This window comes from Schizophyllum commune (assembly GCF_000143185.2).
Source record: "Schizophyllum commune H4-8 unplaced genomic scaffold SCHCOscaffold_1, whole genome shotgun sequence".
In the NCBI taxonomy this organism is placed as follows: domain Eukaryota; kingdom Fungi; phylum Basidiomycota; class Agaricomycetes; order Agaricales; family Schizophyllaceae; genus Schizophyllum; species Schizophyllum commune.
In genome coordinates, this window is record NW_026089538.1 from 1,041,633 (window position 1) to 1,062,567 (window position 20,935).

The 20,935-nt window shown below is 58.5% G+C and overlaps 6 protein-coding genes across 6 annotated transcripts; 5 read left to right on the plus strand and 1 right to left on the minus strand.

The window, feature by feature from the left end:
- Positions 1-29: 29 nt before the first annotated feature.
- SCHCODRAFT_02605117 (uncharacterized protein) lies at positions 30-1,566 on the minus strand. Its single transcript, XM_003035309.2, has 3 exons — positions 430-1,566; positions 237-375; positions 30-186 (listed from the first exon to the last, which is right to left on the minus strand). Exons 1-3 carry the CDS (start codon positions 1,501-1,503, stop codon positions 179-181), a joined length of 1,221 nt encoding a protein of 406 aa, XP_003035355.1. The 5' UTR covers positions 1,504-1,566; the 3' UTR covers positions 30-178.
- Positions 1,567-2,473: 907 nt separating this feature from the next.
- On the plus strand, positions 2,474-10,865 carry SCHCODRAFT_02605122 (glycoside hydrolase family 13 and glycosyltransferase family 5 protein). The gene is made up of 15 exons (XM_003036110.2): positions 2,474-3,192; positions 3,242-3,392; positions 3,441-3,543; positions 3,594-4,009; positions 4,065-4,366; positions 4,419-5,530; positions 5,582-5,849; positions 5,899-7,540; positions 7,590-7,875; positions 7,928-8,665; positions 8,716-8,944; positions 8,997-9,799; positions 9,852-10,181; positions 10,231-10,483; positions 10,536-10,865. Exons 1-15 carry the CDS (start codon positions 2,784-2,786, stop codon positions 10,544-10,546), a joined length of 7,053 nt encoding a protein of 2,350 aa, XP_003036156.1. The 5' UTR covers positions 2,474-2,783; the 3' UTR covers positions 10,547-10,865.
- Positions 10,866-11,535: 670 nt separating this feature from the next.
- On the plus strand, positions 11,536-12,496 carry SCHCODRAFT_02605124 (manganese superoxide dismutase). Its single transcript, XM_003036109.2, has 4 exons — positions 11,536-11,784; positions 11,848-12,038; positions 12,098-12,235; positions 12,292-12,496. The coding sequence occupies exons 1-4, from the start codon at positions 11,583-11,585 to the stop codon at positions 12,376-12,378; spliced, it is 618 nt and encodes a 205-aa protein (XP_003036155.1). The 5' UTR covers positions 11,536-11,582; the 3' UTR covers positions 12,379-12,496.
- Positions 12,497-13,008: 512 nt separating this feature from the next.
- Positions 13,009-16,067, plus strand: SCHCODRAFT_02682446 (uncharacterized protein). Its single transcript, XM_003036108.3, has 9 exons — positions 13,009-13,433; positions 13,484-13,542; positions 13,595-13,768; positions 13,821-13,934; positions 13,994-14,036; positions 14,090-14,230; positions 14,414-14,934; positions 14,985-15,053; positions 15,119-16,067. The coding sequence occupies exons 1-9, from the start codon at positions 13,079-13,081 to the stop codon at positions 15,731-15,733; spliced, it is 2,091 nt and encodes a 696-aa protein (XP_003036154.1). The 5' UTR covers positions 13,009-13,078; the 3' UTR covers positions 15,734-16,067.
- SCHCODRAFT_02484016 (uncharacterized protein) lies at positions 15,832-16,407 on the plus strand (the record flags this gene model as incomplete). The annotated part of the gene is made up of 1 exon (XM_003036107.2): positions 15,832-16,407. The coding sequence occupies one exon, from the start codon at positions 15,832-15,834 to the stop codon at positions 16,405-16,407; it is 576 nt and encodes a 191-aa protein (XP_003036153.1).
- Positions 16,408-16,759: 352 nt separating this feature from the next.
- Positions 16,760-20,900, plus strand: SCHCODRAFT_02605129 (ste11-like protein). The gene is made up of 5 exons (XM_050344152.1): positions 16,760-17,369; positions 17,407-18,399; positions 18,448-19,758; positions 19,810-20,067; positions 20,123-20,900. Exons 1-5 carry the CDS (start codon positions 16,940-16,942, stop codon positions 20,521-20,523), a joined length of 3,393 nt encoding a protein of 1,130 aa, XP_050202733.1. The 5' UTR covers positions 16,760-16,939; the 3' UTR covers positions 20,524-20,900.
- The last annotated feature ends 35 nt before the right edge of the window (positions 20,901-20,935 follow it).

The window sequence follows — 20,935 nt, forward strand, 5'->3', positions numbered from 1 at the left end:
AGGCCATACGTTTACTTTGAGAGGACTCAGGCAGGTAAAAGCTCATTGGACTGATCGATATCTTCCGCAAGGAAGCAGAAGGTCGCGAGCATTAGATATGTTTGCTGTATTCAATTGCACATGAGCGCGTAGTGGACGATAGTAAAGAGTGCGTCGTAAGTCCGACACAAGTGATAGCTCAGAAACCTAGCAAGGACAATCAGTGACGACAGCAAAGTATGCGAGGGTTGACGCACCGTATTTGTTGCCTGCTTCCTTCCGGTTGCGTCGTCCTTCCGCGATCTTTTCCTCCAAAGCCTCGCGGTTGTTGTACGCCTCGTGAAGCATCGTCGCAAGCTGATGCCTCGACCGCGCAACGCCCGACAACTTCGAAGCCTGCAAATCCACGTCAGCTCCCAACTTCCTGACCCACCCCCGAAGCCCACTCACCGTGATCTTCATCTTCGGCTGCTCCGTAAACGCCGCCGCGCCCCTCGACAGCGCCTTGCGCTCCTCCCGCAGCTTCACCTCTACCTTGGCGCGCTCCATCTCCGCCGCCGCGTCGACCTCGCCCATCTGGCTCTCGTCCATGTCCTCGAAGCCGCGCACCTGGCCCTTCTCGAGCGCGCGCACGTGCGCGTCGTACTCGGCCTGCCACTTTTTGTAGAACTTTTGGTAGAATGCGGGGTCGTGGGCCTCCCACTTGCCGGAGGGGAGCTGGTAGTAGCCCGGGTAGGGGTCCGTCGGCGTGGGCTCGGGGGGCTGGAAGGTGGGGATCTCAGGCGCGGCGGAGCGGGAGGGGACCAAGGGGGCGGCGGGGGAGGAAGAGGAAGCAGTGGAGGAGGATCCGGCGGTAGGCAGGGGGCGAGAGGTTGCGCCCAGGGAGAAGAAGTCGACCGGAGGTGCGGCGGATATGGGAGGTGGTTTGGCGGCCGATCGGCTGACGCCGTTCTCTTCAAGGGAGATGTTGGCCTTTCTCTTGCCACCGAGGTTCGTTGGCATGAACATCGGGGTGGATGTAGGTGGTGCAGGCGAATCCGATGTCGATTTGGACTCCGGAATTGGCTTCGATGCAGCAGGCGCCGCGGATTCGTCTGCGTCATCCGCGTTCACTGCTGGTGCGGACGGGCGACTATGGAATACCAAGCCTTTCCCTTGGCCGCCTCCAAGTACCCTCTCTGGAGCTGGTGGCTTGGGATTCTTCTCCTTCGGCGCAGGCAGCATGGACAGCAGCGCCGACCGTCCTCCCGCCGCACCTGGCGCAAGGCGAGGCTTCTTTGCTGGGGGCTTCTCGCTCTCCAGATCATCTTCATCTTCCGCTGCTGGCTTCAGAGAGGGAAGTCCAATCTTAACCTTCTTGGTTCCAGTGCGAGCCTGCGTGGTCTTCGGTGGGGGGAGGGAAAGCTTTGAGCCTGAGGAAGACGCCTGGGGTGCAGTAGACTTGGCGGGCTGTGCGACCTGCGTGGTCTCGTTGTCGCTATCACTGTCGCTACCGCTGCCGTAGCCTTCAAGTCCGAGCGCCATGATGGTCGTGAATGCGAGTGATGTGCCGGTGTTCGACTTTCCGGTCGAACGTGAGTGCGTGCGTCCAACAGCGGGCAGTGCGACGCCACGCTGCCGCCCCTACGGCATTTGCCGGACCGACCATTTTGGACTTCAACGCGAACTTCCAAAGTTCCATCATCGACTCCATGCCAACCTCATCCTCTCGTCAGACTCCCTCCTCTCTGTCATTGTCTGCGATTTTCCCCTCATATGGAGCGCGCTGGTCTTCGAAAAATGCGGCGCAACATATCGGGGTGGGGAAGACCCGCATCACCCCTCCGCCTTACAGGCGAGATGGAAGCCAAAGTTCTAGCCCCTCAACCCGATGCGGGCCCGTCTCCAACGGGATGCTGTCACGACCACTCATGCTCAAGCATGTTTCTGTCGCATTCCTTGTCGATTTCTCTGTCGTGGACGCAGTCGACGAGACTGAAGTTTGGCGGATATCTATGCGAGTTGACAGATGGATATCAGCCCCGCCCCCGCTGGATTCAGGGCCTGAGTCCTTTGTACTCGTTGGGGAAGTACAAGACGGAAGAAAGCATTGTACCATACACAGATTTCTTCATGACCTTCCCCGTATGTTACGGAGAGAGTCTGCTTCCGTAGCAGCCTTGCGAATGCCTGGCCGCAGCGGCGGCGCTGCAGGGCCGCTTGCGACCCGCTCAATGCAGATCCGGGGTGCCCTGTGTGATTTTGTGGCATCCCCGATTACCTAATGCATTGCTGACAGCCATGCGACCGAGAGTTGCCGATATGGCGACCTGTTTGCGGTGAGCGATGGCCGCAGAACACTTGATGAAGAGCGCAATTTCGCCGGAATTTCTGGCGCACATATGGAGGGGATTTGAGGGTGCAGAGGCGACAAGCGGAATATGCGGATATGTCGGACAGGAGCTCGCCGAGGGACGGAGAGGGCGTGGGAGCATCGAGGGCCGGGAAGTTTGCAGGCTGTGCCAGGCTGTGCCGGGGACGCCGGCCGATCCTGGATCAGTGTGCCTGTCGCGATTTGATATTCAGGGATTTGCCAATCAGCGGTCAATAAGTCGCTGGCCCGCACGCATCCAGCTCTCCTCTTTCCCTCATCCTCGCGCCGAACTTCTTGGTGCTGGTCGCGGCGTTCCTCTCCATCTCCTCGCAGAAGGGTACCGCCGAGTCATCTCAGGCCTCCCGCGTCGCCTCCAATCTCACACCTCTCCTTATCCCGGCGTAGCTTTCGTTTTCCCCGACTTTCCTTCCTGCTCTCCGAGTCTCGCGCTATGCGGTTCTCAACCGCACTCGCCCTTTTCGCCTGGGCAGGCTCGTCCCTGGTGGCGGCCGCTCCCTACAACGACACCCTCACCGATTATAACATCAATGAGAACAAGGACGCGACGGACCCCACCCAATACTCCACCTCCTACCCTGGCGACAAGCATACCGCGTCGCCCAAGAACTGGCGCGCCCTCCCCACCTACACCATCCTCATGGACAAGTTTGCCGATGGCGATCCGACAAACAACGACTACTTCGGCACCATGTTCGAGCAGGACTGGAGGGAGACACAGTTGCGATACGGCGGTGACTTGCGCGGACTCGTCAGCAAGCTGGACTATCTTCAGGGCATGGGCATCAAGGTCATCTTCGTTTCCGGTACTCCCTTCCTCAACATGTTGTGGCAGGCCGACAGTGCGTGATCTATATGCACATACTTCTCGGATCGCTGACCAGGCCGTAGGCTATTCGCCGCTCGACTTCTCCGTCCTCGACCCTCACTGGGGGAACCTTGATGACTGGAAGTATGTTATCGACGAAATACACAAGCGCGATATGTACTACATGGCGGATTTCACGGTCGGCACCATGAGTGATCTCATCGGCTTCAAGGGGTGCGTCGTCGTGTACTTCCCTGCGTGCGCGAGCTAACAGGATCGCAGATTCATGAACACGAGTACACCTTTCTCGCTTGACGAATACGACTACGTGTGGAAGCACCCGCAATATATGCCTTGGGGCTTTGACGAATACAAGGATTTCACTGTTGGTCGCGCTCCCTTCCTTATCATGTTCCGTCCTGATCACATATGCAGCCTGGCAACGACCGAAACGCGTCTTGCACTCTCCCCAACCTCTGGCTCGACTCCGGGGAGGTCGTCACCGTCGAGACGAACGGCTGCCGCGAGTCCGATTTCGATCAGTACGGTGACATGGAGGCTTTCGGTGTGCACCCCGATTGGCAACGTCAGCTCTCCAAGTTCGCCTCCGTGCAAGATCGTCTCCGCGAATGGCGCCCTGAGGTCATGGCCAAGCTTACGGTCTTCTCCTGCATGGCTATCAACAAGCTCGATATCGACGCCATCCGTATCGACAAGGCCACGCAGGTCACGGTCGATGCCCTCGCGTCGTGGGCGGCCAGCACCCGTGCTTGTGCTGCTGACCTCGGCAAGGATAACTTCTTCATCCCGGGTGAGGTCACTGGTGGTGATCGCTTCGGTTCGCTCTACATGTACGTGATCACCGATTTTGATTTGAAACAACGTCCTTGCTAACGCATATACCAGTGGCCGTGGACGCACCACAACCCAGTTGCCCGGTGGTTTCGACGCGGCAGTCAATGTCACCAGCTCGGACAGCCAGTTCTTCCTCCGCGACGCCCCGTTGAATGCGCTAGATGCCGTTGCCTTCCACTACTCGTTTTATCGCTCTCTTGCCCGTTTCTTGGGAATGGACGGTAACCTCCAGGTCGCGTACGATGTCGACGTCAACTTCGTCACCGCGTGGAATCAGATGATGGTCAACAACGATTTCCTCAATTCCGGTAGTGGTGACCTCGATCCTCGCCACATGTACGGCACGAGCAACTGTAAGTGTGATGATCCTCCAGTCCAGTACTCATCGCTGATTCCACCTCGTAGTCGATATCTTCCGATGGCCCAGTCTTGAGAACGGCACACAAAGGAGTGTTCTCGGGACTTTCCTCGCAACCCTGGTCATGCCGGGTATCCCGCTGCTGTACTTCGGCGAGGAGCAGAACTTCTACACGTACGATTCCACTGCATCCAACTATCTCTACGGTCGTCAAGCCATGATCGGGAATATCGCATGGAAGCGACATGGGTGCTACAGGCTGGGCACGGAGCAGTACTACCATATTCCTCTCGAGCGCGCCCTGCTGGGCTGCCATGATGAGTGGAACGCTCTTGACCACTTCGACCCCACCGCCAACTCGCGTCGCATGTTCGCCCAGTTTAACCGCCTACGGTCCGTATACGGTGCCCTGCAGGACGGTTTTGGTCTTATCCAGAACGGTAACTGGACATACTTCATCGAACGCGCGGGCTCGAACGGCACACAGACGGAGATGGGTCTTTGGTCTGTGTCGCGCCAGGGCCTGACCTCGCAGACGCTGGAGGGACAGCACAACGACGTTGTCTGGATGCTCTTCACGAACGAGAACGCGACGAAGACGTACACATACGACTGCTACGACCAGCAGCTGTGGATCTCGACGCCCTTCCAGGCGGGGACGACTGTTCGCAACCTTTTCGCCCCGTACGAGACATACCAGCTTACGGAGTCCGCGTCGCCGTTCTACGACGACGGCAAGGAGCCGTACCGTGGCTGTCTTGGCTCCGTTACGATGGACGGCTACGGCTTCAAGGCGCTCGTTCCCGAGGACCAGTGGGTCGCGCCACTTCCTGCGCTCACGAAGTTCACGCCCGGGCACGACCATCGAATCCTGTCCACGTCCGACTCAGTCGACATCAGCCTGGAGTTCAATGTCGAGATGGACTGCGACAGCGTCACGAACGCGGTCTCGCTCAACATGTCCTCGTCTGGTCATGGGGATGCGCCGTCGGTTGCGAACATCAGCTGCGGTGCGGTGCAGAACCCGGATGCCACGATCATCCCCGGTGATACGGTCTCCGCCTGGGCGTGGTCGGCGACCCTCAACAACTTCCCCGATGGTGTCCTCGAGATCAAGCTCGACAACCCGCAGGGCGCCAATGGTGGTAACACGACCAACGTGAGTGTTCTGACAGAGCTTCGTGAGAATATGCCCTGATCAGATCCATAGGCCGTCGACCATCTCCTGCTCCGTAAGGGCCAGTCGCAGAACGTCATGGTCTTCCCGGACAACGACTATCATAACGACGCGTTTTCGAAGAAGGACGGCAAGTACGTCTTCGAGCACCAAGCATTCGGTGCCGACCTCTTCCGCTATTCTGCCGATTTCGGTCAGAACTGGACGGAATGGAAGAGCTGGGAGGACACGACCACGATCGACGCTGATGTCTTCGAGAACGACGAGGCTTGGTGGGATGGCGCTCACATTATGGTGCAATGTGCGTATATCAAATCCTTTGAGGAGGTTTGTCGCTTACATGTCTGCAGACTGGAGCGAGTTCACGCTGTCGACGTCCCACGTCACGCACGCCGATACTGGTTACGATGGTGCTGAGCGCCGCGTACCTCAGTTCCTGGCTCGCGGTCCTTTTAACCAGTGGGGCTACGACAAGGGTATTAGCTCGTTGATGTCCCAGAACGACGACGGCCAGTGGGAGCTTGAGATCATGGCATCCTGGCCGACGTACGTGCAGCTCAACGTCTGGGGCTTCGACGACTTTTACTACGGTGACACGGATGGCGATGGTGTCCTCGACCGTTTGCCGCCGAACACGGCTGCTGCGAATTACCTCAACATGTCCGCGCCGCCGTCGCCGCATCTATCGTGGTCGCTCCTGGTCGATGACCGCACCATGACCTGGACGTTGAAGCCTCGCGGTCACTCGTCCGTCGGTGCGACGTGCTATGCTCTGCTGCTCGCCATCCCGTTGGCCACTGGTACTCTCGCCGTCCTCATCTTCATGTGGTCCTTCTACGGCATCAAGCACAACCAATTCGGTGTCGAGCCCAAGGACAAGTCGTACCTCCCCATCATCGGAGGCATGTTTGGCAGAGGCTCGAAGAACAAGTCCGACGAGGACGCTGGCCACCACATGACGGAGAAGCTCTTCCACGGTGTCAAGCCCAACACGGAGATGATCGGCTGGCCGGAGGACAAGAACAAGCGCCGCAAGGTCCTGATCGCGACCCTTGAGTATGAGATTATCGACTGGAAGTTGAAGGTTAAGATCGGTGGTCTTGGTGTCATGTCCAGTCTTATGGGCAAGGCGATGACGGATGTCGACCTTATTTGGGTTATTCCTAAGGTCAAGGACCTCGAGTACCCGGCCGGCGATCCTGCGGAGCCCATCGAGGTCATCATCTTCGGCGAGCCGTATCTCATCGAGGTCGAGACGCACGTCCTGGACAACATCACCTATGTCATCCTCGACAGCCCCGTCTTCCGCGCTCAGACCAAGGCCGACCCGTACCCCCAGCGCATGGACGACCTCAGCTCCGCCATCTTCTACTCGACGTGGAACCAGGCCATCGCCGCCACGATCCGCCGTTTCCCGACCATCGACATCTACCACATCAATGACTACCATGGCGCGCTCGCACCCATCTACCTCTTGCCCAAGGTCATCCCCGTCTGTCTCTCGCTGCATAACGCCGAGTTCCAGGGTCTCTGGCCTCTGCGCACGAAGGAGGAGATGAAGGAGGTCTGCTCGGCGTTCAACATCAGCAAGGAGCACTGCACGAAATACGTCCAGTTCGGCAACACGTTCAACTTGTTGCACGCGGCGGCCTCGTTTATCAGCGTCCACCAGAAGAGTGTCGGCGTCGCCGGTGTGTCTGACAAGTACGGCAAGCGCTCGTGGGCTCGTTACCCGGCGCTTTGGACGCTCAAGCATGTCGACTCGCTCCCGAACCCGGATCCTACGGATATCGCGGCGCTGGACGAGAAGCCTACGGATGTTCACAACGTGCAGATCGACCAAGCAGCTGAGGCTCAGCGTCCGGAGCACAAGCGCCAGGCGCAGGAGTGGGCGGGCATCAAGCAGGACCCCAACTCGGATCTCTTCGTGTTCGTCGGTCGTTGGTCCAAGCAGAAGGGTGTTGATGTTATCGCGGATGTCATGCCGTCTCTGTAAGTGCTTACTCTCTCACCCAGCCTACATCACACTCATCGTTCCCAGTCTTGAGAAGCGTCCCTCGATCCAGCTCATCTGTGTCGGTCCCGTCATTGATCTTTACGGACGCTTCGCTGCTGAGAAGTTGGCGCGCTTGATGGAGCTGTACCCGGACCGTGTCTTCTCCAAGCCGGAGTTCACTGCTCTGCCGCCGTACCTGTTCAGTGGTGCCGACTTCGCGCTCATCCCGTCTCGTGATGAGCCGTTCGGTCTTGTCGCTGTCGAGTTCGGTAGGAAGGGTGCTCTCGGTGTCGGTTCTCGTCTCGGTGGTCTCGGTCTCATGCCTGGTTGGGTGAGTATTGTGTCTGTTCGTGAACGGAACATGTTGCTGACACGCCTTCCAGTGGTACCCCGTCGAATCCAGCTCTACGCAGCACATGTTGTCGCAGCTCACGAAGACGATCAAGATGGCGCTCAAGTCTACGGAAGAGGAGCGTGCTATTCTTCGTGCGCGCTCTGCTGTCCAGCGTTTCCCTGTCGTCGAGTGGCGCCAGCGTACGGAGGACTTCCACAAGCGGTCGATCACCATCAGTCGTGCTCTTGCCGGTCCCAATGCCTGGCGCGAAAGCGACTGCGATGGCGGCGCTCCTCGTGTCATCGCGGATACTGACGATTGGCAACCGGAGAACCAGGCATACCCTCAGCAACCCGAGTGGGACAGGAACAGCGTGATGTCCGGCATGGAGAGCCCGCGCAGCCCGTATGGCTCGATGACGCCCACCATGCCTCCACCATCTCCCGGCGGCAACGGCGACTACCTGAGCGCGGCACCTCGTTACGGCGGCCAAAACAGGTCGTCCTACCAATCGGCATCAGAAGAGAGCGGAGACTACTTCAGCAACTCGCAACACTCGCGGGCAAGCACAGCGGTCGAAAGCCCTGGCGGCTACGGAAACTTCCTGGAGAAGGCGAACCGCGTCATTGGCCGTGATCAGCGTCATGCGCCGGATCCGTTCCTCGACGGCGCTCTCACTGCACCTCAGCGACCATTCGGCGGACACTCGCGTGTATCGTCGGTGGAGTCCATTTCATCCATTGTCGATGAGAAGGCCAACTCGCCGCTCAACAAGGCCATCGCATCTGTAAGTTCAAGCGTTGCGTGTAATGGTGATGATGCTGATGCCTCGTCTAGTTCACCGACTCTGACGGCGGTGTCGCTGCCGAGTTCGTCCAGAAGTTGCAGGATCTCAACTCGAAGAACTCGGAACACGAACTCTGTATCGAGAAGTTCTTGATGAAGCAAGAAGAGGCTTTCTTTGGACGTGTCAAGAAGGAGAAGCTCGATGCTGCCAGCATTCGCTCAAGCAACCGTGACTCCGTTTGGGGCACGCCTTCACCTTCACTCTACTCTCACCCATCTTGTGAGTAAATTGACTAGAGGGTAAGAGTGTCGATCGTCTAACATTTCTGCAGCTCCAAGCACCGCTGGTTTCCCGTCTGCTTACTCTTCGGATTACGATGGAGGATACAAGCCGGAACCGCCACAGGACAAGCCCATGACGCACCTCCAGGTCACCATGGCTCGCGAGATTGGAGGCTGGCCGTTATACGCCATCATCATGGGTCTTGGCCAGATGCTTAGCGCGACGAGTTTCCAGATTACCTTGCTCAGTGGTCGCAACTGGCAAGACGACATCCAGCTGTACGTGCTTGGTGGCGTCTTCCTCGCCGCCTCTGCTGTCTGGTACCCGCTCTTCCGCATGAAGCCGTCCGTCTGGGTCCTCTCTCTGCCCTGGGCGTTCTTCGGTCTGGCCTTCCTCCTCATCGGTCTCCCGTCCGTTGCCGAAGCATTGCATCCCGCTCACCATATCATGGCGAGTGTGGCTACATGGTGCTACGCCGTCGCGTCCGCTGCCTCGTTCTGCTTCTTCGGTCTCAACTTCGGTGAGGAGGCTGGTGCGGCGACGGAGGTGTGGACGCTTCGTGCGTGTATCGTGCAGGGCTCTCAGCAGATCTGGGTGGCAGCCTTGTGGTACTGGGGCTACATGCTCAATGGCAAGACGGAGGAGTACATCCCACCATGGTGGATCGTTCTCATTGTCTTCCCGCTGGCCATCATGAGCTTCGCGTTCGCGTACCTCATGTGGTTCGGTCTGCCCGAGTACTATCGTCAAACCCCGCCCAAGGTCCCGCACTTCTACGCGACGCTCGCCCGCAGAAAGCTCGTGCTCTGGTTCCTGGCTTCTGAGATCCTCCGTGACTACTGGCTGAGTGGGGTACGTGTTTTCGACAACCAACCCAGTAACGTCTCTAATCTCCCCTTTTCAGCCTTACGGTCGTAACTGGAGCTTCCTCTGGAGTGTCAACATTCCGAAGTGGCACATCCTCATCCTCATCATCGTCTTCTTCATCTTCGTCTGGGCGGCCATGATGTTCGTGTTGACGCACTTCAGCAAGACGCATACATGGTTGTTGCCTGTCTTCGCTGTCGGTCTCGGTGCGCCGCGTTGGTGCCAGATGATGTGGGGTACCTCGTCGCTTGCCCTGTACATCCCGTGGGCGGGTAACTCTGGTCCCTACCTCGGAATCTCGCTCTGGCTATGGCTTGGTGTCTTGGACGCTGTACAGGGTGTCGGTCTTGGTATGATCCTGCTTCAGGTAGGTGATCTCCGTTCTCTTCGCTACCGTTTATTCACCTTCCGCCCAGACCTTGTCACGATTGCACGTCTGCGCGACGCTCGCCTTCTCGCAAATCATTGGATCAGTCTGCGTGATGGTTGCGCGTGCAACAGCACCCAACGCCATCGGCCCAGAAAGTGTCTTCCCCGACGCGGCGAAGTGGGACTTCGAAGACGGGCTCAGCGGCAGTCCCATGGCGGCACCCTTGTTCTGGGTCGCCTTGGTCTGCCAACTCATTATTGTATTCGGCTACTTCTGGTTCTACAGAAAGGAGCAGCTTTGTACGTCCTTCCTTGGCTCTCTCCTCGACCCTCTCACTGACCCTCTCTCTAGCTCGGCCATGATCAACCTTCGCTTTCTCCCGGGCATTCTATCATAAAACCGTTCACCATAATATTGCTCTGTTTGGGTTTCGTGTCGCCGGCTCATGGACTGTCGTGTCGTGTCAAGGACTTGTTTGTTCTAATTTCCGTACGTGATATACTGGCTGCTCGCTATCATCTATCCGCTCCTTAGAAGACCACTGTTCGAATAATGGATGATCAGGCAGGGATCTCTACTATATACGCTATACATGCGCGGTCGGCAGTGCGCTGGCCCTTTGGCGTTGTGTTACTACTACTCTGTACTTTCGGTTCTGGAATGGCATTTTTTCCTGCAGGATTGCGACGGTGATGGGTTCGTCAAGAGAGACTTGTAGGTCCCATACCATTCTGTTTGGAGTGACTGACGTTCTGTCGGATCTCATGATGTTGGTGCGTGCGATTTACTCTGGACCCTACGAGACATTGAGCTCATGTTATGCAGATCAGCGATGCGTCAGGCTTGCGTCGATGTTCCTTGCGAAGACGGAAGCCTCTGTGAGGGACGACTCGCGCGCTTCTGGGTCGAACCTTCAGGGCGATTGCCGTGTACACGAGCTCGCGATTCGCGATTATGGCGGCCGAATATTTATCCGCTACTGTCAGGGTCGATTCGAGAGGACAGGGGGAGGACTATCTGGTGCTACCGACTGAAGAGGTATGGGGGAGGTCCAGTGCACGATGTTTGTCGTCTCAAAAGCATGCTAAGAGGGAATCGCTCGCCAGACGATGGTGCAAAGTGGTGCAAGTGAGCACGAAGACTTCGAATCTTCTCGTTCCTTTATCGCCGTCCGGTACCCAAACCGGCACGCCTGTTGTCTTGCCGGCAAACAGTGTTCGGCCGTGGAATGGGGGTGTCCGGTGCACGGCTTACGCAGAGTATCGCTCACCCTCACGTGCGACAACGCGAGAGGCATGACATCAGCCATCGATAGCGGTTTATAACCGCGCGTCCCAGCGAAAGGCAGGCCCCCCACCCAAGGTTGACCTTGACACCGACCTCCACGACACATTCACAATGGCGCACACCCTCCCCGACCTCCCCTACGCCTACGATGCGCTCGAGCCGTTCATCTCGCGCCAGATCATGGAGCTTCACCACAAGAAGCACCACGCGACCTATGTGAACTCGCTCAACGCCGCCGAGGCCGCGTACGCCAAGGCGACCACCCCGCGCGAGCGCATCGGCCTCCAGGCCGCGCTCAAGTTCAACGGTGGTGGTGCGTTGTGGGCGCGATCTATCCTGCTGAGCGCGCGCTGATCACCCATCTCCCCTCCCGCAGGCCACATTAACCACTCGCTCTTCTGGACCAACCTTGCGCCTTCCTCGTCTGAGGGCAAGGGCAACGGCGGTGTCCTCAAGGACGGCCCGCTCAAGGAGGCCATCACCTCCGTCTTTGGCAGCTTCGAGGACTTCAAGAAGCAGTTCAACACCACCACCGCGGGCATCCAGGGCTCCGGCTGGGGCTGGCTCGTACGTCTCATCTCCCTTTGTTCACCGATGGGCGCGATCTGACCTTGGCTTGCTCGCAGGGCCTGAACCCGACCACCAAGAAGGTCGAGATCACCACCACCTCCAACCAGGACCCGCTCCTGACGCACATCCCCATCATTGGCGTCGACATCTGGGAGCACGCCTTCTACCTCCAGTACCTCAACGTCAAGGCCGACGTGCGTAGACTGATCTGTTGTCCATCGCGCGCTAGTTGCTGACGGATGCTTGATAGTACCTCAACGCCATCTGGAACGTCATCAACTGGGATGAGGCTGAGCGCCGCTACCAGGACGCCCTCGCTGGCAAGTTCAAGCTCTAAAAGGCTTGATCTTCCTTTCTTTGCTCGGGATCGTCTCCTTTGCTGGTTGATGGGCGCCGATAGTGTACGGAAAATTGAAGTGTAACAATTACTGAAAAGCAACGTTGTATTCTTGTGGATCATCGAGCGTGATGCGTGAGGCTCGTCAAGGTATCGCGCGTCGACAATGCCTATCTCGAGTCGACTTCATGGATGGCGCTGCGCGTGCATGTGGCCCATCTTCACGCTCGACCTGCCTTCTGATCCCAGAGCCCATACATCTCAGTTGACATGCCTTGCTGGCTATGCGACACATCCGACCAGCAAGTAGTACAGTTGGTCTGACTGGCTGGTATACAGCCGCATTCACAACCAGCGGACTGTATTCTGATCTTTCCATCCTCCGAGGGAGGGGGAGGTTACGGTGGCGCATCTCATCACGAACAATTCCAACGATGTCCTCCTTTCACCTCGCGAGTTTTGGAGGACCCTTGCATGCTGAAGTTGATCAGAGAAGATGGACAACAGGGCTCCCGTTGCCGTAGCTGCCAATGTAAATTGTAATGGGCGCGCGTAGCGCCGGTCACGACCAAGTTGCAGTTGCGGGCCGACCAGTGATCAGCGCGACGTCATTCCCACGGTTCGCGGGCCGCACTCGAGTATACTTCGTCGCGCTCCGCCGCTCTCCTCAGCCCGTCTTTCGTCGCGCGACGCAGCGTCCATGGTGCACCGCGACATCGTCATCCGCCTCCATGGCAAGACGGCCACGCTGGCCTTCACTGACAGCGCGCTCACCGTCGCGCGCGGCGCCGCCACGGACACCTCGTCCGCCCGCTCCGCCAGGTCCAGCGACTCCGCCTCCCGGTCCAAGTCCGACGTCGAGGTGCCGCTGAGGAACGTGCTCGGCGCGGAGTTCGACGAGAAGACGCGGGAGATCGTGATACACTTTGTGTCGCGGAAGAAGAAGAACGGCAAGGGCCCGCATGTGCTGGTGAAGATCACCGGTGCGGTCAAGGATGCGGAGAACTACACCGCGAAGCTTTGGGTGGACAACCTGCTGCAGAGCGTCTTTACTTGTGAGCAAGCAGACTCTGTCTCGCGTGCTTGTGCTCATTGATACTTCCAGCGTCTGGAGTGACGAACGGAAGGAAGCTGAAGGTTTTGGTCAACCCTCACGGAGGACAGGTGCGTGGTCAAACCACCGGGTACCACGCATATGGTGACACGGACGCTACAGGGCAAAGGTCTTGTCGTCTGGCGTAAGAGAATAGAACCCATCTTCAAGGCAGCAGGCTGTCAGATCGACCTCACTATCACCACCCACAACGGGCACGCGTACGATCTCGCGAAGACCCTCGCGCTCGACTACGATGCTGTAGTCACCGTTTCCGGGGACGGTCTTATTCATGAGGTACGCGCATCGACTGCCCAGGTACACCGTGCGCTAACATGTTACCGGATAGGTCCTGAACGGCTTCGCGGCGCATGAGCAGCCCACCAAAGCCCTTTCAATCCCCATTGCGCCCATCCCTACCGGCTCGGGGAATGGCATGGCCCTCAACCTGCTTGGTCTGGCGGTATGTTGGCTCAATGTATGCGCGGCGTTCTCCATTACTGAAGAGTTCTTGCCACGTAGGACGGCTTCGACGTGGTTGCGGCAGCCCTGAATGCTATCAGAGGTGATTCTGAGTGCGAGACGCCCTTCTCATCATCGGTGCTGACTATATGCTAGGCCATCCTATGCCAGTCGACCTATTCTCCATCGTACAGGAAGGCAAACGCTCTGTGTCGTTCATGTCGCAGGCTTTAGGCCTCATGGCCGACCTCGACCTCGGCACAGAGCACCTGCGCTGGATGGGTGATGCTCGGTTCGGTAAGCGGTTCCTCTCCTTCTCCCATCTCACTTCGCATCAGAGTCTCTTGTTCCCATTGATTGTTTTCCCGGTGCTTCTGAATCGAACGCTCCATACTTCTTGCAAATGTGCCTCCTCGCGTATCTACTCTGCTCTGCTCACCGACTGATGTTCACTAACTGTCTGCTGATGCGCACCCACAGTCTACGGCTTCATCCGTGGCGTCCTCTCGCAGAAACCCTGTCCGATTGAGCTGTACTACAAGCCCGCGGAGACCGACCGCCAGAAGATGTACAAGGCGCTCCAGGACCGGCACGCCACGCAGGCGACGCACCAGGCGCACGCCTCGACGGCGTCCGTGTCCTTCGCCGTCAGGCCCTCATCGCCGTTCTCCTCTCCCGCGACCCCCTTCGCGAGCTCGACGCCGTTCTCGGGCGGTCCGGCGAACTCGTTTTCGGGCCCCGCGAGCCCGACGTCGGCGTCTACGCCCTCTGATCGGAGGCCTAAGTCACCGATGTCGGAGGATGGGGAGGACGGGCTGCCGCCGTTGGTGTATGCGAAGTCCGGCGGTGGCAGCGAGAGTGGCGAAGACGGCTGGACGAAGTTCGAGGACCCGATCCTGTTTGTGTATGCGGGGAAGGGACCGTATGTGGCGCGCGACATGATGGCGTTCCCGGCGTCGCTGCCAGACGATGGGTTGATTGACGTAACGATTCATCCTATGGTGAGTGCAGAGGCTCAGCTATAGTGGCGGGTCCTCACGAGGATCTCTAGGCGCCCATGGGCGAGCTACTTGGTGCGCTGAACGGCGCGGATAAGGGTGACTTGTTCTGGAGGAAGAGGGTGAGTTTCCCTTGCTTTATCCCTCTTCCCCGCTTGTGCATCGAACCTGACCGTTCCCCTTCCAGCTCACCTACCTCAAAGCGCACGCCTTCCACGTCCGCCCCGTCGCCCCCGCGCCCAACCGCGAGCCGCAGGGCAACCTGTCCGTCGACGGCGAGCGCTTCCCGTTCAAGGAGTTCACGGTCGAGGTGCACCAGAAATTGGGCCGGCTGATGAGCATGCACGGCATGTATGTGAGCGATTTTGGGAAGGAGGGGGCGAGTGGGAAGGGGAAGGATGCTGCTAAAGCCACCACCGCGGGGAAGCCGGACGACGTCGCGAAGGGCAAGGCACCAACGAACGGTGTCGCCCTCGCTCCTCCTCCGGCGGGGAAGCTCGCGAAAACTGCCCAGGCGCCCGTCGCGGAGGCGGCTGTGGCTGCCCCGAAGGAGGTGACAGAGACCGGAGTTGCCCCCGAGGTCACGAATGGCACCGCAAAGGATGTGGAGGCGACACCAGCGACGGATGTAGCCACCCACGAGCCAGCGACAGGTGTAGTCACCCACGAGCTGGCGAAGGAAGCTGAAGAGCCGAAAGCCGGAATCCCCGTCGAAAAGGCGGACGAGACGACTTGCAGGGCTGCACCCAATGGAGATGCGCCTGCGTCCTCCGCGACTGCGCAAGTTGCGGAAGAGCACTGAGGTCGCCCGCCTCGCGCTGGAGCTCTTGCAGCTGCCTCGCTCGCGACGAGTGTCCCGCTAAACGCGTGGGCCGATCGTACAAAACCTCGCTCTCTACCATGGCGCCTCATTGCCACCCGCCAATAGCAGAAAAACACAAAGCGACAGCGAGCAACTTGATGGCGACCACTTCAACACAGTCAATTTCGACGCTGTCAGCAATCGACATCGACACTCATCATCAACTCTCGACACTTATCATCATCAACACCGTGTCCATCAACACACAAACCACAGCCTATAATGCACATAATGAACAAAGCTCGCGTGTCCTGTATATGCAAACATTCCTTCGGTACATATCGCTCTCCTTTCTCCTGGCCTTTCCTTCTGCTTCGCCTTCATTGCTTTACGTTGCCTCTGGGCTGCCTTCATCGCATTCGGGTTGCCTCTGGCATTTTGTTCACTCTGGCGGCTTTAGAGCCGTCTCTGTTGACCTTCGGGTCGTCAATGTCGACCCCAGGGCCGTCGTTGTCGGCCTCGCTTCATTGCCCGTCATGGAGACTAGACTCCATGCGTGCCCCACTCATCTATTGCTGCTACCTTATCAAGTATTTATAACGATCTCCTACACCGAGGTTCGTGTCGTGCGCTTCAGCCGTGCGCTCCCCTCTTCCACCTTCTCTACGAGCTAGTCTCATAATTGTTACCCATGGCTTAGTCGGTTCAATAAATGCATCTGTTTGCCCACGCAGCTTTTTCCTAGACCTTCCGGGTCCCTCTGAGTTCTTGTTTTCCCAGAAAGGAAGGCCTTGTGTCCCAATTCGGACTGACCTTCGAAAAGTTCCAATTTTGCGCACCTTTGGGCGCATTCCCTGACACCTTCTACCCCTCAAGACCCTTCAGGCCTTTTGACGATACAGACACTGAGATAGGCACAGATAGAATTACAGTCTGTGGCCGCTGGTTGCCTTGACCACGGCCGAAACACGTGGACGAGGCTGAATAATCAAATGATGGGCTGGGGAATCGGCATCTTATTGTTGTGAACAACTTGTCCTTTACTTCTCAGCTCTCCGCATTGTCTGGCGGTCGGTGCAGGCGGCGACGGCAAGGCATTGTGTGCAAATAGGTGCAAAGCGGACGACGAGAAGACAGCAGTAAACGAACGACTGTTTCCCCACCACATTCACTCTTTATATTTCGATCTCCTCGCGCCTCCCTATCATGTCCGCGGTAGCGTCCTACACGATGGCCGACATGCAACCCGCATCTCCCGCGACCCCCACGTTCCAGCCGACGCAGACGGCACGATTACAGAATGGCATCAGAGGCCAGGCATCACCCTTCCCGACCACGCCAACAGCGAGCCAGATGAACACATTTCTCGAGCCGCCATCCGGCATGAGCTACGCGGACTTTATCAGGACCTGGAACGACACCCATGTCGCGCGCTGGCTCTCCGAGATCAAGTGTGGCGGGCATGCGGCGACGTTCCGGGAGAACGACATTCGCGGGGACGTGCTCCTCGAGCTCGATCAGGCGACACTCAAGGAGATGGGTATCGCGTCTATCGGGGATCGCCTGCGCATCGTGAACGCGGTCAAGACGCTCCGCCAGCGATCCGCCGCGAAGGCGGTCACAATACAGACGCCCCGTGCTTGAGGTCAACCGCACGCTGCGCCTCGACACAGACGTTCACCTCCCCTCCATTGACATCGCGTCCCCTGTGTCGAAGCACTCCTCGCGCGGTCGTCCGGCGCCACTTCAGCTCTCCCAGCAAAACCGAAGCGACCTCCCCCGCGTAATTCCATCCCAGGCGCCCGATTCCGCACGGTTGCAACGACCCAATGGCACTCCTCCCTCCCGCCTTCCTCCAGTGCCGCCAGCTCCCCGCGGCCAGCCGCCCCCTGTGCCGGCTGGTCGTGTCCCCGCCGCGCGCAACGGTCGGCGCACCCCCACGCAGGAACCCAACCCTCCACCGGCATACACCAATCAGGCCCTGCCACCCGCACCCAATGGGCAGACAACGCCTCAATGGGCGGGCTATCACCTCCCCACTGACCCTCGCGCAAAATTGCCCACTCCTGGCGGCAGCTCAAGCCGTTCGACCTCCCCACTCCCCGCCTTCCCCGGTCGCAGCCGCACTAACACGAATCCCAACCCGAGTACGCATGGCCGCAACGGCTCCCTCGTCGTTGCTTCTCCCACCGTTCCCACCAAGTTGCCCCCGCGGCCCTCGACGACCAACGCCACACCCGCCTCGAGCCATCCGTATGCTACAGCACAGGCGCAGACTCCCGATAGCGCGCTGTCCCCCATCTCCGAAGCCTTCGGGGTGCAGACACCACAGTCTACTTCCACGAACTCCCCCTCACCCCCTGCGGCATACACCGTAGGGCGCGGGCCGTTTGCCTTTGGAAACATGAACCAGACGACGAAGCCGCTCATTGACATCAAGAGCAAGATTCTCAAATTCAATCTCCAGGTTCCGGACGAACGAACATACAACACGTACACCATTGATGTGTCTAAATGTGCTGGCGGAGTGGAGGTGATTGAGCGCGTACTGAAGAAGGCGGGCAAGCGCAATGGCTCGGAGAACAAGATCCCACCAGAAAACGTACAAACTGACGGGGAGGGGCTCTTCGTCGATGGGTGGGCGGTATACATGACGAGCGACGCCGGTACGTGATGTGCGTTACGCCGCAAATCTCTATTGACACCTTCGGTAGTTGAACCGCTTACTGAGGCCGAACTTTTGACCATCTGCCACGCACCCGGAGACCATCCCGTTCGCGAGAACGGGCTCACGCTTCGCAAAGCAACCGCGCGACCACGGCAACAGCACGGACGTTTCCTCTCAGTCTCTTCCGCTGCTTCGGGTATACGCAACACGAAGCGTGCCAGCACGCTTTCCGTCCTCTCAGGCCTCGGCGTGCACGACACGATCCCCGCTCCCGAGGATGCACCCGTTCCCGAGCCCGTCGACGAAGCGTTGTCTGGAAAACGTCCATCCAAGCTGCGCCACTTCTTCGGGCAGCGCCCGCCGAGCGAACTCATCACGACGCACCTGACTGAGTACTTCCCGAACGCGGAGCGCAAGGTGCTCGCGCGTACGGCGCGGAACAGCATGATGCGCATGCATACACCGTCGCTCTCGAAGCGGGACTCCAGCGCTGCGTTCAGTGCACTGTCGTCGCGCTTTAGCAGCAGCACAGTGGGCTCGGGGAGCGCGGGTACGAGGGCGAGTATGGCGTCCGTTGCGCCGCCGCCGCCTCCGGAGAAGAACAGGCAGCCCACTCCGACGGCGTTCACGCCTGAGGAGCTGCCCCGGATGTCGCTTTCGACAGAGGACGGGAGCTCAGTTTCGCTCGACGGACAGGACGGGCCTTCTGAGGATGCACCGAAACTGCTACCACCGATTCCCTTCCCGACTGAATCGTTCTCGGAGGGCTTAGAGAACTTCACAGCCGGCTCGGAGGACGGCAGCCGTTCTGCGCGCCCACTGTCGCGGCGTATGAGCTACATGACCGAGTTGCGGAGCAAGCGCGATGTATCCGACACGGCGAGCCTGATGACAGTCGACGAAATCACCGCTGAGGTTGAGAGCCGGAGCCTCAAGAGCCGGCGGGAGAGCCGGATGACGGAGGGCGGCGACGAGGACGGCGACGAGTCCCCTGACACGGAAGACTGGACGGAAGTCGAGCCAGACAGCCAAGGCGAGTCGGCGACACTGATGGAGAGCGAGTTCGATGAGGAGGAGGAGGAAGAGGAGGATGAGGATGACGACGAGCCGAAGACCATGGGCGGCGGGGAGGATGATGTGAAGTGGATCAAGGGCGCGCTCATCGGTGCCGGCTCATTCGGGAAGGTGTACTTGGGCATGGAGGCGGAGAGCGGGCTTCTCATGGCGGTCAAGCAAGTTGAGTTGCCGACAGGGTCTGCGCCGAATCTCGAGCGCAAGAAGAGCATGCTCAGCGCTCTTGAACGTGAGATCGAGCTCCTCAAGGACCTGCAGCATGTGAACATCGTGCAATACCTCTGTGAGCGCCCTGCATTCGTCCGAGCGCACATGTTCACTGACTTGTCTGTAGACTCTTCCTTGGACGATGACCACCTGAACATCTTCCTGGAGTATGTGCCAGGTGGTAGCGTGACGGCTTTGTTGCGCAACTACGGCGCTTTCGAGGAACCGCTAGTCAAGAACTTCGTCCGGCAAATCCTTTGCGGCCTCGACTACCTCCACGAAAGGGATATCATTCATCGCGACATCAAGGGCGCGAACATCCTTGTCGACAACAAGGGTGGCGTGAAGATCTCCGACTTTGGTATCTCCAAGAAGGTGGAAGACAGTGAGTGTCGACCGTTTATGCTTCCATGAGTCGCGTAACCAACACGCTCTTGTAGCTTTATCGAACTCAAACCGTATGCACCGCCCCTCGCTGCAAGGCTCTGTCTTCTGGATGGCCCCCGAGGTCGTAAAGCAGAGCGGACACACGAAGAAGGCCGATATCTGGAGCGTTGGCTGCCTGATCGTCGAGATGCTCACGGGTGAGCATCCGTGGGCGCAGTTGACCCAGATGCAGGCTATCTTCAAGATCGGGTCGTCCGCCAAGCCGTCCATCCCGACCGACATCACACCGGAGGCAGAGGATTTCCTGCAGCGCACTTTCGAGCTGAATCACGAGGCGCGGCCGACAGCGGCAGAGTGCTTGCAGCTTCCATGGCTGCTCACCACGAAGTCGACAAGTGCGCTGGCCAAGGCGGCGGCGAAAGCGGCTGCTGCGGGCGGGGAGGTCAACATATAACCCTTACGACCGTGTACGTCGTTTCGTTCTACATCCGCTGAATTATGGATTTCTTCCTACTTCCCTGTTCTTCTCTGTGGACCATATATGCCCCATGAGCTCGTCTCTTAATTCTTCGTTGTAGATACATTCTCCTCTAGTCTTCCTCGATGCCACCCGCGCGTCCTGTTTGTCTAATTATGTCTGCGGTCGCACTCTTCTTTACCTTTGTATCAGGTCTACATACTGCTTTGGACGACTCGCTGTATTCTGGGAACCACCGAGTACCAATTGTTGGTTTTGTTGGGCGTCATGCTGAGGACAATCATCTTCAATGTGGCGCGGATCGGAATTTGCCGCCTGACGAATTGCCATAGGTGGCGACAATGGAAGCGTTGTAGGTCTGATCCCGGACGCTCATCTTCTCTCTTGC

Excerpts from the sequence above, each read along its gene's own strand:
- SCHCODRAFT_02682446 (XM_003036108.3), top strand. The coding sequence starts at position 13,079 with ATGGTGCACCGCGACATCGTCATCCGCCTCCATGGCAAGACGGCCACG. Across the intron at positions 13,769-13,820 it reads GGGACGGTCTTATTCATGAG|GTCCTGAACGGCTTCGCGGC; the intron begins GTACGCGCATCG and ends GTTACCGGATAG. Across the intron at positions 14,935-14,984 it reads ACGTAACGATTCATCCTATG|GCGCCCATGGGCGAGCTACT; the intron begins GTGAGTGCAGAG and ends GAGGATCTCTAG.
- SCHCODRAFT_02605124 (XM_003036109.2), top strand. The coding sequence starts at position 11,583 with ATGGCGCACACCCTCCCCGACCTCCCCTACGCCTACGATGCGCTCGAG. Across the intron at positions 11,785-11,847 it reads GCTCAAGTTCAACGGTGGTG|GCCACATTAACCACTCGCTC; the intron begins GTGCGTTGTGGG and ends CCCCTCCCGCAG. Across the intron at positions 12,236-12,291 it reads ACCTCAACGTCAAGGCCGAC|TACCTCAACGCCATCTGGAA; the intron begins GTGCGTAGACTG and ends GATGCTTGATAG.
- SCHCODRAFT_02605117 (XM_003035309.2), bottom strand. The coding sequence starts at position 1,503 with ATGGCGCTCGGACTTGAAGGCTACGGCAGCGGTAGCGACAGTGATAGC. Across the intron at positions 376-429 it reads AGCCGAAGATGAAGATCACG|GCTTCGAAGTTGTCGGGCGT; the intron begins GTGAGTGGGCTT and ends GTGGATTTGCAG.
- SCHCODRAFT_02605122 (XM_003036110.2), top strand. The coding sequence starts at position 2,784 with ATGCGGTTCTCAACCGCACTCGCCCTTTTCGCCTGGGCAGGCTCGTCC. Across the intron at positions 4,367-4,418 it reads CATGTACGGCACGAGCAACT|TCGATATCTTCCGATGGCCC; the intron begins GTAAGTGTGATG and ends TCCACCTCGTAG. Across the intron at positions 9,800-9,851 it reads GTGACTACTGGCTGAGTGGG|CCTTACGGTCGTAACTGGAG; the intron begins GTACGTGTTTTC and ends TCCCCTTTTCAG.
- SCHCODRAFT_02605129 (XM_050344152.1), top strand. The coding sequence starts at position 16,940 with ATGTCCGCGGTAGCGTCCTACACGATGGCCGACATGCAACCCGCATCT. Across the intron at positions 17,370-17,406 it reads GGTCACAATACAGACGCCCC|ACGTTCACCTCCCCTCCATT; the intron begins GTGCTTGAGGTC and ends GCCTCGACACAG. Across the intron at positions 19,759-19,809 it reads GAACATCGTGCAATACCTCT|ACTCTTCCTTGGACGATGAC; the intron begins GTGAGCGCCCTG and ends ACTTGTCTGTAG.